The 16,216-nt window shown below is 40.2% G+C and overlaps 1 protein-coding gene across 16 annotated transcripts in view; it reads left to right on the top strand.

The window, feature by feature from the left end:
* The window catches only part of PARD3 (par-3 family cell polarity regulator), a 645,228-nt gene that overhangs the window by 59,658 nt on the left and 569,354 nt on the right, over positions 1-16,216 (top strand). For all 16 annotated transcript variants that reach the window (XM_043541461.1, XM_043541458.1, XM_037890968.2 and 13 more), the window contains exon 2: positions 12,136-12,237. In XM_043541461.1, the coding sequence (XP_043397396.1) occupies positions 12,136-12,237 (102 nt within the window). The remainder of the gene's footprint in view (positions 1-12,135; positions 12,238-16,216) is intronic.

Genomic DNA, 16,216 nt, shown 5'->3' with positions numbered 1-16,216 from the left:
CTGCACCCATTTCCCCCCCCCCCCCCCAACGCTGCCCTCCCCCCAAGCACTCCCCCCCCCTTCCAAGGTTTAGTCATGGGTATATAGTACAAGTCATGGACAGGTCATGGGCTATCAGTTTTGTGTGGGTTTTTTTTTTTTTTTTTTATTACTGCCCATGACCTGTCCATGACTTTTACTAAACATACCGGAGACTAAAACGTAGCTTTACTCATAGGTGAACAGCAAAATTCCTTGTTACTGCTCCAGAGCAGCCCTAGTCAAAGACTCCTTGGGAGATGCCCTGCTGATGTTGTGGAAGGGTCACCTGGGGTATGTTTTCTTTCCAATTTCTTTGATACCACAGGTTTTGTTGAAGATATGCTGAGACAGAGTTCTAGTCATCCTCATCATGCCTAACTGGTCAAGACAGTTGTGGATCACAGTTCTGTTGAAGCTATTAGTGCGACACCCATGAACATCCACAGGCCTTTTAATACAACACCGGGGCAAGATCAGACACCACAATCTGGGGTCTGCAACTCAGTCTGATATTTGGGTGGGCATCAGAGATAGAATGCTCATGTTCATAGAGTGTGCAATCTGTCCTTAACCACAGTGGAAAATGTTCTACAAGAAGCTGTTACGCAGCTAAATAGAAGTGTTTCTCTGTGTGGGCTCATCAATGCAAGTTGTCTCTGGATTCCCCTGGAATTCCTGATATCTTAGAGAAGCTCCTCACACTTAAGTCCTTTGGGTCTTGCATTCAGTTCCCTGTGGGTGCATTTAGAAGCAGTCAGCGTTTTCCATCCTCCAGTGAATAACAGTATGATTTTCATGCACACTATCACAAATAGATTTTGAAGGGGATTCTCAGATCCTGTCCATCAGTGATGATCATACGTCAGTAATCCCTTAATTTTGTTCTATCATCTCTCACAAAGATGCCCTTTGAGCCATTAACCACATGCTCTATGACCCATCTGTCCATGACGGTGGCCTTTCTGATAGCTAAACATTGGTCAGAAGAGTCAGTGAACTGGGAGTGGGCCCACCAGACACTACCTTCTATAAAGAAAATGTCTTGCTACAACCCTACCCCAGATTCAGACCCAAGGTAGTTTCCAAATTTCATACAAGTCAGATCATCTACTTATCTGTATTCCCTCTCCCCTCTTCCAAATCACATGCGTGAGAAGTGGAGAGAAGAGTCCACAGGGCATTGGCCTTTTATCTTCAAAGGACGTTAGAAAGATACCCAAACTATTTGTTTCTGTAGTAGATCAATCAAGAGGCCAACCTATATTGGTGCAGAGACTTTTGAAATGGATTTTAGATTGTATTACCCTTTGTTACTAGGTAGCTGGTCTCCACGCACCATCACTTCTGGGTTCATTCCACCAGGGGCAAACTACTTTAGCTGCATCTCTGGGAGATGTACTCTTACTAAAGATATGTAGGGCAGCTACTTGGAGGTATTTGCATACATTTACAAGACATTATGCCCTGATACAGTCAGCAACAGTTGAATGGTGTGGACAGCACACTTTTTGACTAATGCTTATTAATCTCCCACATGAGGAATACACATAGACCATCACTTAAAGAAGAAGTGGAGGTTACATACCTCTATGCGGAGGCTCTTTGAGATGTGTGGTCTCTATCTGTATTTCACTACCTGCCCTCTGTCCCCTCTGCTGCTGATTTGTTACAGGGAAACTGGAGAGGCATTTGTTCATACTGCCCTCTGTGCTCTCGGTTGGGAGCACAAAGAGTGCTACAGCGCATGTGTGGGCCAGCGGACGGTGCCTGCAAGAAATTCTAGATTCAGGTGCATGGTGTGCGTGCGTATCCCATGTGTGGAATACGGATAGGGACAACACATCTCAAAGAACTTCTAGTTACAGGTAGGTAACCTCTGTTTTCCCTCATGAATCAGATACTGTATGCACTTTCCTTCCATGTGGTTCAGGCATGTGTCTTTACATAAGTAAGTTTCATCCTCTAGATGTTGACTTTGAAGATTCCAATACAGCAATAATAACAATGGAATAATTATAATGGGTAATGGTATTTCATTATGTAGTAGTTTCTTAGTTTATAGTAGTTGTTGGAAGTGAAACACTGTATCTTCTGTAGTATCTACAGTAATATTTGCCATCTTTAATGTTCATAGTCTGTATCTGTCTTTCAAGAAGGTAATCACTGTTTGTGTCAAATGCCATCGAATTAGATGACCTAATCCTATCCAGCCAAGGGGAACAGATCGATACTCATTCTGCTGCATGTTTTTATGTTATCTGATACCATTGACCACCAAATGCAAATCCTGCCTCTGAGAAATCTCAGGGGTGAATAGAAACATTCTGAAGTGGCTCAGCTATTTCCTATCATGCTGAACTGGAGAGTCACTTCTAGGGCCCTCACTTTGAGTCTTCCAAATTCATTGTTCTCCCATGTGTTGTTCAACATTTAGATGATGTAATTGGAAGAGCTGGTGAGACAATATGGGCTGAATTTCCAGCAGTACACAGATGACACCCAGCTTCACATTTCCTTTATACCAAATATAAAGAGCACTATCTTCCTGGATGAAGAACTAGTGAAATCTTGAACCCAGGCAAGATCATGATGATGGTAAGAAAGAGGAAAGCACTTTGAAGAACTTGCCTCCTCTTACCTTCCGGCCCTGCCCATCTCCCAGGTTAAGGGCATCTGCATTAGATTGTTTCTATGCACAAATGGGGTATGTTTTTGCCACAATAGCACTGAGGAATCCAAGAGCACTAAGACAGAAGACTTAGAACAATCATCTAATTAATTTTATTCATGGCCACTTTATAACCATTTATTCTGGTCAGCATTATCCTTTACCTTAAATAGGTCGTCTTTCTCCTTGATATATTTATAGAGAGCAATCATATCCCCTTTGTCTTGTGTTATGCTAGGCCAATGGAGCCCAAGTTTTTATTCTCCACTTAGAAAACAGGCTCTCTGTTCCCCAACCATCCTATTAGCTATTCTCTGCACCTGTTCCAATTTGAGTTCTTCTCTCTTGAGCATGGGTGACCAGAATTATACTCAGTATTGTGGATACCTTGTATAAAGCCATGAATACTTGCGAGATTGCCTCTCTCTCCATGCGCATGACTTTCCATGGTAGATAGTTTTCACTGGAATAATGAAACTGCTGATAAGAATGGGGAAGCTTGTAAATGCAAGAGACAAAAGAGCTGAATCTAGATGTGGAACTCACTCCCACAAGAGAAGAGGATGGCTACAGATCTCATCACTTTCAATGCCAAACATATTTTTTTCCAACTTAGTTTCCTTCTATAAATTCTGCGCATGCACACCTATATGTATATATTTGTTACTACGATAACTTCAGATACTATTGGTAATGGGACATGTGTCATGGATGGGACGGAATCTGTATTTCTGTGGAATTATTTGTAATGTTTATTACAGAAGTACAGAGAAATCTTTTCAGGTGATTTTCCTCTAGCTCTAGGATTGGGAGGTCAGAGGGAGGGGTAGAATCAGTAGTAGGAAAAGGGGAAGTCAGTGAGCTGGACTTTCCTGCCCTGGAGCAGGACACTCACAGGGTCCTGGTGGCCCAGGGATTTTAGAGAGATCACAGCTGCCAGCTCATATATCAGGTCTCCTCACACCACCATGTGAGAATGGCTATTCTATGATGTGCGGGAGCACCTTGAACTCCCATTAAAGTTCCATATCTTGTAGATTTAGGTCTTCAGAGAGCAGTTGAGTATGCTTATATTGAAATAGCTATTTCTGCATGCTTACACAGGATCCCGTATAATTTCTTTGTCTTTAAAACTTCCTGCAGCTGAAATATTTGTGGCACAGTGGGTCTTATTTGGAATTCCAGAAGAGATATGAAGTGAATTAAATGTGATTTGAACGATAATATTTGTGCTTGCTAGGTTGTTGGGCTGTGGAACATATTTAGAATCCATCTTATATTAAAAGCTGTTTGCTACTTTTCTTTGGCACCTGAAAGTTTTTTCTGAAAGTTCCCTGCTGTAGAACAGAGGTAGACATGGAAATGAATAAATGTATTTGCAAATTTTCAGATGTAATCCATTTTGTAAATTAACCATTTTCATTTCAGCCTGTTACCGTTCTCCAATGTTTGTGGTTTGTTTTGTGCTATGATGTTGAACAGAGAGTTCTGGTACACCCCCCAGGCTGATTATTTTGTGTTTTTAATGTATGTACGCTTTTGCCATAAAAGCTTTATCTATTGTGAAAATATTCAGGAAGAGTGCAGATAACAGCACCGTATGTAATGTACTCTTACGTTCCAGACAATTTTAAACACATACAAGAAAAATGTGCTTGCATTTACTATTTGAAGTATTGTAAAGGTAAAGCAATCATTAATAGAATTGGAAATTCGAAACCTCTAAAACATGCTAACTCTTTTTGAAGTTGTATATAAGAAACCCCCAAAAAATTTCAGACAAGAATTACTTGATGTAAGGACATTTAATATTAAAAAAGTCACACTTCTATAAGGGTGGTCTTGACAACACACACAAACTCTAATGGCTTTATTTGAATAAATGACATCTAATTTTGGGTGCCTCCAATTTTAGAAATTTTCAATCTGCTTTTCAGAAATTTTGAGCAGCTGCCATTGATTTCAGTTTGATAAATAGATGCTTCTTGCCTTGGAAAACCAGTCACCCACATTAAAGGTTACATTTGAAAGTTTGTTACCAGTTGGTGGTGGTCTGAAAGCATGGAGTCAATGTAACTACATCTTAAAAGGATCTAGTTTAGTTTGTTTCCAGATAAATAAACTAACAATTGTAGTGGCTGCTGATAGGGCTGCTGCCAGCTCTGAGATGGAGGAGTCAGTAGGCATGGGTTCCTTGGAATATCTCTTAGCAGTGAGTGAGCAGTAATGCAAATGGTGCTCTCTGCTGGCCACTTCAGACATTTTAACAACCAGGCATCATTTTGTTTTAGTTACACGAATATACTATGGCATATACCTCTGGATGTACTGGAAGGAACAGTATGTTAATGTCATGACCAGATACCGCAGCAATGAGCATCATATGAAAAACTAACAAGTAGATTAATAAAGGGAAGACTGAGATTAGATTGTTTTTTAAAACTTGTGCGTGTTGTGAATGTCACAAAATAAAATGCTCTAAACAGGGAGGTCTTCACTACTCACCGGATCAAACCCCCCTCCATCCCCCCCCAGTGTAGACCAGGGCTTAGGAAACTTATTTCTGTTGTCCCAACACAGGTATCAATTTGTGAACTGAGAAGCTGCAATTGCCTTCCTCTTGAATAGGTTGAATTAAAATATGACAGAAAACAAACAGTTTTATAGTAACTTTCCTTCATGATTTAGAAACTCCTTTGTACTCTTTTGGAAAGGATAGAGTTATGAAAACAGAGTACATAAAATATTTAGATCTAAAGGAGTAGGAAATCACCTTCTATGCCATTAACAGACATAATTTCCATTGCTTTTCCCTATATATTCTATCCTCTGCATATGGTTCTTCTTTCCATTATCTGGGAGAGTACAATCATAAAATAGTAAAAGGTTACTTACAGTGATGGCTTTCTCAGTTTATCCTGAGTATGTCTTATTTTTCTATGTAATCCCTGTGGAATAAACAAAATGTAAACCACTTACTAGGTTTGTTGGACAATCTGTTCTTGGGTTCACTTTCTAGGTGAATGTTCACTTAACAAAATATGTATCTTCTTTAATTACAGAAAACTCTGGGGTGGAAAGTGAAGTGTTTACAAATGTCAAATATAAGTAATTTTCAGAGCACAGCCAGGTAGAATATGTAACTGGGTGGTGTACCCAGGAAATAGGAGGACTGACTTGCTTAGACTTGAGGAGTGTGATGCAATGATTACATGAATGTATTATTGCAGTGAATTTCAAGTTTAGCATTACCTATGCCCTTGAATTGAATGAAGTGAACTGGCCAGTTCTGCACATTGTTTGAACTATGCTAAAACCATCCACATAGCTTTTACAAAATAATTGTGCCTTACTGATTTACCCTTCCCAAAAGAACTAAATTGTTCTAGAGCAGTGTAATTTAACCTCTTGCTGTAATAAAACGCAACTTGATAGCTGTTGTGCTGAAAACTTAAAAAGTTCATTTGAACTCTGAGGTTAGCATCAACAAGTAAGTGAATATAATTGCCAAAATTCTAAAAATCCTAGTTCTGAGTAGCTAAGTAGGAATTTTAATAGCTTAATTCTACTTCAAAAAGTGAAATTCAAACTGTCACCAAAATGTTATTGTCCTGAGTAGCCATCTGTGTAAAATTGTAATGAACTCTAAGTAGATGTTGCTATAAAAATATTTTCCTGAGAATTTCTTAAACAATTTTCTCAATACCATTTTAAAATATATTTAGTTCTTGGTATTGGTCCATTTTAAAAAGTGGCATTTCGACTTAAGATTCCATGTATTTGCATCTTCGCTGTTTTTCAGTTTTTTTTAAAAGGGAGTATTTGGTCTTGGTCTTGCAGCAGGACAGCTTTGAATCATAATCTTTTATGGATATGTTTTTTTATACACAGCAAAAATTGTGACACAGCCTGATAGACACACATCAGATGTCTGTATAAGTTCAGAAAAGTGCACTTTGAGAATTTTTATTGCAGAATTTAGAATTTAGTCTGGTGCAGGGTTTCTCAAACTTCATTGCACTGCGACCCCCTTCTGACAAACAAAATTACTATACGACCCCGGGAAGGGGGACCAAAGCCCAAGCCACACCATCCTGGCCAGGGGGGGCAAAGCCCAACCCCAAGCACTGCTGCCCTGAGGGGCACCAAAGCTTGAGGGCTTCAGCCCTGGGCAGTGGGGCTCAGACTTTGGCTTTAGTCCCAAGCCCCAGCAAGTCTAATGCCAGCCCCGGTGGCCCCATTAAAATGGGATCATGACCCACAGTTTGAGAACCACTTGTCTGGTGTCTTTTGAAGGTAGTAAATACTATGGATGGGCTCAAGCCACATAATGTATAGCCTAGTTTTGAATATTTCCAAAGCTGAGGTTTTTGGACAAGTTGTTTGTTTGTTCTGCTGTATAGTATAGATAGAAACCATTGCCAAAGTTTGGACTCAGTTCTGGGTCTGGATTTCAGTTACTCACAAAGTTCAGTGGTGCTAGAAGCTTGTGTTTTCATTTGGCCATATCTATTTCTAGAAACTAAAGTCTTTTCCATTGCTCAAAAGGCATGTAGATAAACACTGTAAAATGTGGAGTAATCACAGGGATCAAAGGGGACTCGAGAAATGACACTCTCAACATGGTATAGAGGAAACTTAAATGAAAAGATTTATTGTTGTTTCATATTTATTTAGCAGATCTTGTCTGTGTAGGCTCTTGCCAAACTTGTTTTAGGTATTTCTTGTCTAATCTTGCTGACCTACTATTTTGTGTTAGTGGCTTGTCAAACCGGAAGAGCCACAACAGATGCAGCTCAGGTTTTGTGGAGTAAACTGTAAAATATATGTGGTGCATGAAATTAAGCTTTTTCTTTGACATTTCTCACAGAAGAGAAAACCACCTTTTAAAAAACGAAATACTTGCTAATTGGCGGAAGAATGCAGCTTGTATCTAAACTATGTTTTTACTGTAGATTGGGCATATGATGTAGCATAAGGGCAGCAATTGTGTTTCTGAAGTTGTCCTTCCATTATTGATCCTGTAATTTTGTGTGTTTGCTACGTTGCCCTTTTATTAACACTGAATGGAGTGGAACTTTGGCGTGCACACTGTCTGAAAACAGGATAAAGATCCAGAAATACCAGAGTTCGGCTTAATGCTGGCTGTCCTTGTGGATTTAGCCACCCTTGTATCTGTACCCTGACTATAATAGCCCCATTTTACAGACAGGAAACAGAGGCTAGGGAGGTTAAGCTATTTAGCCTAGAACAGTTAGAGTTCAGATGATGGGGTTGAAGAGGCAGGTTGGTTCTTGTTCCCTGTAAACTAGTTCTTTCTCATTTCCAGATGGTGATAAAGTTGGGCTTATATCTCAAATCCTAGTTAAGTCTTTGAGCTGGGGTAATGAGTCACTGTAATAAGTGACTTGTTTTGTTTTGAAGTGTAAACCTTATTGTAGTCTGTCAATTCTGTCAAGTCTTAAAAACCCAGCTGTATGTATTTGATCATTTGACAGTGTTTTTTTCAGATACCGGAGGTAGAGGTGCTTTACATAATGGGGTGTGAGATGAAAAACTAAGTCTTCCCTACTATTCACTGGTTTGAAAGTTGAGTTTACAATGGCATGTTTTCTTTGGACTATGTTCTAGAGCTTGCCATGAGGAACGTTAGGACAATGTGTATAAACTGATAGCTTTGCCTTATCTTTTTATAAACAGTGAAACATTAAATGCTCAAATTAAACAAAAGCATACACGATTACCCTCTTTGGTATAATCACTTCCGGGTGTATATGCCCCAGAAGGTCCAATAGCAACTTGGAATATTTTTTCATAAAGTAATTTCAGAGAAGAATTTAAAACAAACTTGAGCTCTCCTGTTTACTGTAGAATTTTCGATATATAGATGAATTACATAGGAATGAAGTGTTTTCGTCTCCTTTCACAAACAAAAGGCAAAGTAGGTCACAGTCTTAATCTAGAAACTCTCTCTCATCTCTCACACACACACCTTGTCTAAAATCTGTCCATTAAGTTTTATATGTGTACACGGTTTTAGCTAAATCTTGGTGCACTTGGCTGATATTAAAAGCTTTCCTGATTTGTGTCTACTCAGTAGCTAAAATGTAGGTAGTATATGGAAACAGCCGCATAACTTGGTATTGCCTTGCCAAATGGGGGGTTGAGCTGGGGAGGAGAGAACGCTGCCTTTTGTAATGTTTCTCTAAACAGAAAGTGTTAAGTTCATTTCTGCAAGTGTAAAAATTGTGTTTCTGGTACATTTATGATGTTATCTGAAACTGCTGATATTTTCTAATTAAACAGCTATAAAAATGATGCCAGTATTGCCTAAAGCCCTGTACCTCACCGTAGCCATATAGTATGTTGAGCTAGTACTTGTAGAAAACTTTTTGTATAAATGATGATGTCACTAGGGCAATTACCATAAGGGGAAACTGTGTGTTAAGTAAATTAGGGCTTGTTTAAACTGGCAATTTACAGCGTTGCAACTTTCTCGCTCAGGGGGTGTGAAAAAACACCCCCTGAGTGCAGCAAGTTTCAGTGCTGTAAAGTGCCAGTGTAGACAGTGCACTAGCACTGGGAGCTACGCCCCTTGTGGAGTGTGTGTGTGGTTTTTTTTTTTTTTTTTTTTTGAGTGCATGGGGAGCTTGGCGGGCGGCAGGGAAGAACCCCGCGGGCCGCTTTTTTGAGACCCCTCGCATAAATGAGAAGAGTAAAAATCTCTAGGCAACTTAATCCCTCCCAAATCATTAAAGCATATAAACTCAGAACTGGTTTTCCATTGATTTCCAGTGATACTAAAGCCAATGTGTGTATGAGAAGATGCCTAAAATGAACAGGGCAGTTTCACAGGGGTGTCATTTGACTAAACCAGTCACTTAAAACAAAAATCGAGAGGAAAAAGAAACATTACTTTTCCCTCTGACTTTCATTACGTATGATTGCTCTGCTTTCCATGCAGTTTCTCCCAAGGTTTAACAATAGCAATGAATTTATGGGAATTGAGGGCTATGACCTCCCTTGCCTATCTCCCTTTCCATCCTAAGTCCTAGGAGTCCTAAGATTCTTAAAAAGAAAAGGAGTACTTGTGGCACCTTAGAGACTAACCAATTTATTTGAGCATAAACTTTTGTGAGCTACAGCTCACTTCATCGGATTCTTAGGCATTCACATGAGAGATGCTGCATGGAAGGCAAAACTAACATAGAGAGCCAAGGAAGTACAGATCTTTTAAATTTAGGTTATATCTGTTCAAAGTACCCCTTTCCCTGGGGCAGTGGCAGCAGCTGTATGAAACCAAGGCCGATGCATGTTGTGTTTGTGCTGCTGTAAACAGTGTTGCCATGGGGTGTAAAATACTACTAGGCATGAGGGCAGCCTAGATTGTGTTACTAATAAAGTTCTTTATAGGCTTTTGGGGTGGCAAAGGAAGGGACAGGAGGTGTAGACAAAGAAAGGGAAAGTGGGGTAGGACAATGGAGACCTAGAGGACAAAGAAGGATGGAAATCAATACGTAGCAGCAAAGGAAAAGAGAAGTGGAAGTGTAACCGGGAGAGTGGGGGCTGTTTTCCAGTAAAAGCATTTGCTTCATAGCATTTTTTTCTACCATGTAAGAAAAAACTCCCCTCAAATATTTTGGCACCACACCATGTTAAAACAGGGGATATACCGGTGGGGATGGCATTCCTGTCTCCCCAACTCCAGTCCTTCACATACAAAAATGAGAAGAAAGCCCTTCTTCCAAGAGCTCTACCTCCCACACATCAGTGATTTTTGCTTTGTACCTTTCTCCCTGTTGATAGCAAAGGAGTAGCTTTGAGTTTGAAAAAGTGGTAACTTGAACTCCAGTAGTTTACGTTGCCTACAAGATATTAAAAGTTAAAGTGAGAGTTAATGGTAATTCGTAATTTTAATTATTCAGAAATCCAAATGGGAAATTGAGATAATGTGACTGAGGATAAGTCCTTTTGAAACGCCAGATGCTCCAGCAATTAACTTGAAAAACAGCCTCTGTTTAAAAAATTCCACAGTATCCCTGATCTCAGTCAGTCAGAAACTGTGTAATATATGCTCTTGATGTCAGATCCATGCGCAACAGATTTGTGACCCACTGCCTAGTAATGTTATCGTTGTTTGTTCCTTCGTTCAGCACCAACAGTGCCCTTGGCATGGCCAAGATACAACCAAGAGACAGCCCCAACCTTGAAGACCTTACAATCTGATTAAGCCAGATGCAGAGCAGACGTTATGACTGGGAAACCCAGAGCTATTAAAACTTTTTGAGAGGTTTTGGTGAAAACATATGCTTTGTTTCCTTCATTTAAGTGGTGGGTGATACCAGAGGAATTTCGAGATGTGTTCATAAAATATTTAGTCCATTCCTATTATAAGGCATGCAGGCCACGATTTTCAAGCTTTCGGGGGCCCATCTTCAGACCCCTTTTAAGTGTTTCATGTTTAAAAGATGGGTGGTCAGTACTTTCTGAAAATCAGGCCTCTTTAAGGTGCAATAGATTGGGCCCCCCAAAATTGTGGCACCCAAACTCATTACTCAGTTTTGAAAACTCTGGCCACCATATGAAATTTATTGAAATTGTCCTAATGTTAGACATTGAACAACAGCTCAGAGTGTTGTCATTGTGACATGGGTGGGCTAGCTAAGATGCAAAGAAGAGTTACATATTATGTCATGTCCAGCCGTCTGTGGCCATAATAGGACTTTTCACTATAAAAATGATCTCTCTTGGAAATAACAAATGTAGTAACCCAGGCTCAATACAGTAGATATCTGTAGGGAAATGGGCATGTACCTCTATTGATGCAGTACCATTCTACTGATTGTGCTTGTATGGTACAAGGGTGGGGGAAGTTGTGGAAGCCTATATCCCCATTTGTTGGTAAATTATGGTATCCTTCCTTCCAAATACAGAATGTATACAATATATGAGACATACATGTCTTGTATAGCAATAAAATGCGAAAGAGCATTGTTGGAGATTGATGTGATGTTTCTGAAATGTTTTTTGATGAACCTTGTACTGGTGTATAGAGAGAGTTTCTGTTTATAGGGACCTGTTGACCAAAGTGCTTTGACTATTTCAGTTTGAGGAGACATTTTTGAAAATTTTCTGTCACCTAAAAAAACACCCTAAGACAGGGAAGTACTATCATGCCCCATCCCACACTGGTGGTGTAAGGTGCTCAGATACTACAGTAATTGGGACCATAGAAATACTGATGCTATCAGAAAGAAGAATCTTTCACTTTACATAATTCACTTGTGTTAGAGCATGAAAGGTTTTATGTACAGGACTTGAATCTGAATGGAAACTTTACCATTAACTTCAGTAAGTATAGGACTGGGCAAATTGACTGTTAGGGAAATATCTTTTTACCAATATATACTTGAAATATCTGATGGATCTTTTTTCTTTGCATACAGGATCCAAACTATTGGATACAAGTACATCGTCTGGAGCATGGGGATGGAGGAATCCTAGACCTTGATGACACTCTTTGTGACGTAGCTGACGACAAAGATAGAGTGAGTACAGACTGTTATTAAACACGCTCAGGGTTCATTGCCCGTGAACACACCATGTTTCATATTTCTAGCGTGAACACTGAAGATGAGGTAGGAGAAAGAAGAGAAGGGATGGAAAAAGGTGAGAGTCAAACAACGTGACAGTAATTTTCCTGAGTTTTCTAATATTGGCGCTTTCACAAAAATGCTAAGTACATAAGTGAAATTGAGCTGGAAATGCAATATAAAATATTTGATTTAAATTAAGATGCTTTCATTATGCAATTTAAATAAAGTTGGAATATGAAAGTGAGGATGAGAAGAGAGAGGAAATCCCTAAAAAACATATACAAGATTTTCCAGAATGTGTCTTAAATTTAGTATCTTAACTCCATGTTTAGGCATCTAAGTAGGTAGCCTAATTTTGGGTACTGAGCACCCCTGATTTCATTTTCAGAAGTCATTGATTTTATTGGGAGCTGCTGGGTACTCAGCACTTGTGAAAATATTAGTCTGCTTGTTCAGAATTTTGGGACCTATTTTTGAGAATCTCAGGCATGTAACGCATATTTGTTTTGTTTGCAGTCAGCTAGGCTATGTTTCACTTTAATACTGTCTTAAGTAATATAGTCAGATTGGATAAAATAGGCAACACTGACATTAGTAAGCTGGGGAAGTTTTATGTAATGTGCTAAATATTGGCATTTCACTGCCAAGTTGTGCTCCTCGCAATCTTACTGAAAATGTAATTCCACTGCACTGGAGCAACTGAGGACTGTGATTGAGCCTTCAATCTAGAGGTATGATTCTCAGGGCCCTGCTCCTTTCACCGCATGACACAGAATTGCCTTTGTGAGTAGCAACAGGCAATCTGAAAACCTTCTTGAAAATTACTCAAATGTAGAAATAGATACTGTCCTTAATATTTTGCTTGAGACTGAGTTTAATTGACTGGGTTATTTTAACAGCTGTACTAAGAGTTTAAAAATCAGGGAATCATGGGTTATGGACTCCTCACTGTCTGAAATACTAAGGTTACTCAAGTTCTATAAAGTAACAACATACAGTGTCTAGTTTTTAGAAATCTCCTCTATAAAAAATAGTGCCCAGCTAAGAGATCATGACAAGTGGAGACCATGTAACATTACCATTTCATCCTAAAGCACTTCCTACTGCCGCTTCGCTTAAAGGCCTCAGGTAGGACGACTATTATCATCAACACTGCTTTTCTGTTAAACTTACTTGAGTCATGTACTCTTTACTCCTCTCCTTCCTAAGGGAGGAACCTAATATCTGGTTACTTAGCGATTTTATTCTTTGGCTCTAACCTTGGCTTGCAGGCTTCCAGTGCGGGACTCTTCATACTGAAACTGTACGTAGGTGTTTTTATGTGCATGACTAATGGGGAAAAAACTCTCGCTGCCATTGAAATAAGCAGTGCCATTATTACAACAGTATTCTCTTTCTGCTTAAGTGGATAAGATCCCTTTTAGACAATTGACTTACACCATTTCTGTGGGTTTGCCTAGTTTGTTTCCTCTGATTTTATAAAGCTGTCATTTCTATCCTCAGTTTTCTACTCACTGCATATATCACTTAAATTTTATTTTTTAAAGAGCCTTGAGTTCTTGATGTGAAGGGTGAAACGTAAACATATGTTGTATGTAGGTTGTACTGTACTAGTTTATCCTTGAATTAATCATTCCAGCTTGACCTTCCCTTTTGATTGTTTTCAAGAACTACAGTCATTACTCACTAGGTTTGATTACGTATCTTCTGATATTTTTACACCCCTTTGAACACCAATGACTTTTCTAATTCTGTTTCAGTTTTGGGTTGTTAACTTCTTTCACATATAGCAAATATTTTAATTGTTTTATGTTTGTTAAACCTGATACAGAGCTCAGTATTGCAAGGAGCTGAGCATTATTGGCCCTCTAGCCAGGCAAGCACGTAAGTACATATTTAACTTTAAACGCCATGTGCTTAAGACTGTTTAAACAACCCATGTTTAAAGTTAAGCATGCACTTAAATTACCATTGAAGCCTGAGATTACTCATGTGCTTAAAGCTAAAGAAGTGGAAGATTGGACAAATGACCAGGGAAGAGTATAAAAATATTGCTCGGGCATGTAGGAATGAAATCAGGAGGGCCAAATCACACCTGGAGCTGCAGCTAGCAAGAGATGTTAAGAGTAACAAGAAGGGTTTCTTCAGGTATGTTGGCAACAAGAAGAAAGCCAAGGAAAGTGTGGGCCCCTTACTGAATGAGGGAGGCAACCTAGTGACAGAGGATGTGGAAAAAGCTAAGGTACTCAATGCTTTTTTTGCCTCTGTCTTCATGAACAAGGTCAGCTCCCAGACTGCTGCGCTGGGCATCACAGCATGGGGAGTAGGTGGCCAGCCCTCTGTGAAGAAAGAGGTGGTTAGGGACTATTTAGAAAAGCTGGACATGCACAAGTCCATGGGGCCGGATGCGTTGCATCCGAGAGTGCTAAAGGAATTGGCGGCTGTGATTGCAGAGCCATTGGCCATTATCTTTGAAAACTCGTGGCGAACGGGGGAAGTCCCGGATGACTGGAAAAAGGCTAATGTAGTGCCAATCTTTTAAAAAGGGAAGAAGGAGGATCCTGGGAACTACAGGCCAGTCTCACCTCAGGCCCCGGAAAAATCATGGAGCTGGTCCTCAAGGAATCAATCCTGAAGCACTTACACGAGAGGAAAGTGATCAGGAACAGTCAGCATGGATTCACCAAGGGAAGGTCATGCCTGACTAATCTAATCGCCTTTTATGATGAGATTACTGGTTCCGTGGATGAAGGGAAAGCAGTGAATGTATTGTTTCTTGACTTTAGCAAAGCTTTTGACACGGTCTCCCACAGTATTCTTGTCAGCAAGTTAAAGTAGTATGGGCTGGATGAATGCACTATAAGGTGGGTAGAAAGTTGGCTAGATTGTCAGGCTCAACGGGTAGTGATCAATGGCTCCATGTCTAGTTGGCAGCTGGTATCAGGTGGAGTGCCCCAAGGGTCGGTCCTGGGGCCGGTTTTGTTCAATATCTTCATAAATGATCTGGAGGATGGTGTGGATTGCACTCTCCGCAAATTTGTGGATGATACTAAACTAGGAGGAGTGGTAGATATGCTGGAGGGCAGGGATAGGATACAGAGGGACCTAGACAAATTGGAGAATTGGGCCAAAAGAAATCTGATGAGGTTCAACAAGGACAAGTGCAGGGTCCTGCAGTTAGGACGGAAGAACCCAATGCAGACTAGGGACCGAATGGCTCAGCAGCAGTTCTGCAGAAAAGGACCTAGGGATGACAGTGGACGAGAAACTGGATATGAGTCAGCAGTGTGCCCTTGTTGCCAAGAAGGCCAGTGGCATGTAGGGGCATAGCCAGCAGATCGAGGGATGTGATCGTTCCCCTCTATTCGACATTGGTGAGGCCTCATTTGGAGTACTGTGTCCAGTTTTGGGCCCCGCACTACAAGAAGGATGTGGATAAATTGGAGAGAGTCCAGCGAAGGGCAACAAAAATGATTAGGGGTCTGGAACACATGACTTATGAGGAGAGGCTGAGGGAACTGGGATTGTTTAGTCTGCAGAAGAGAAGAATGAGGGGGGATTTGATAGCTGCTTTCAACTACCTGAGAGGTGGTTCCAAAGAGGATGGTTCTAGACTATTCTCAGTGGTAGAAGAGGACAGGACAAGGAGTAATGGTCTCAAGTTGCAGTGGGGGAGGTTTAGGTTGGATATTAGGAAAAACTTTTTCACTAGGAGGGTGGTGAAACACTGGAATGCGTTACCTAGGGAGGTGGTAGAATCTCCTTCCTTAGAAGTTTTTAAGGTCAGGCTTGACAAAGCCCTAGCTGGGATGATTTAATTGGGGACTGATCCTGCTTTGAGCCAGGGGTTGGACTAGATGACCTCCTGAGGTCCATTCCAACCCTGATATTCTATGATTCTATGAAGTATTTGTTGAACTGGGGCCAGAAT

The sequence above is a fragment of the Chelonia mydas genome, chromosome 2 (genome assembly GCF_015237465.2).
Source record: "Chelonia mydas isolate rCheMyd1 chromosome 2, rCheMyd1.pri.v2, whole genome shotgun sequence".
Lineage (NCBI taxonomy): Eukaryota > Metazoa > Chordata > Testudines > Cheloniidae > Chelonia > Chelonia mydas.
The sequence above is the reverse complement of the archived record's forward strand: the minus strand, read 5'-3'. Positions and strand labels throughout refer to the sequence as shown.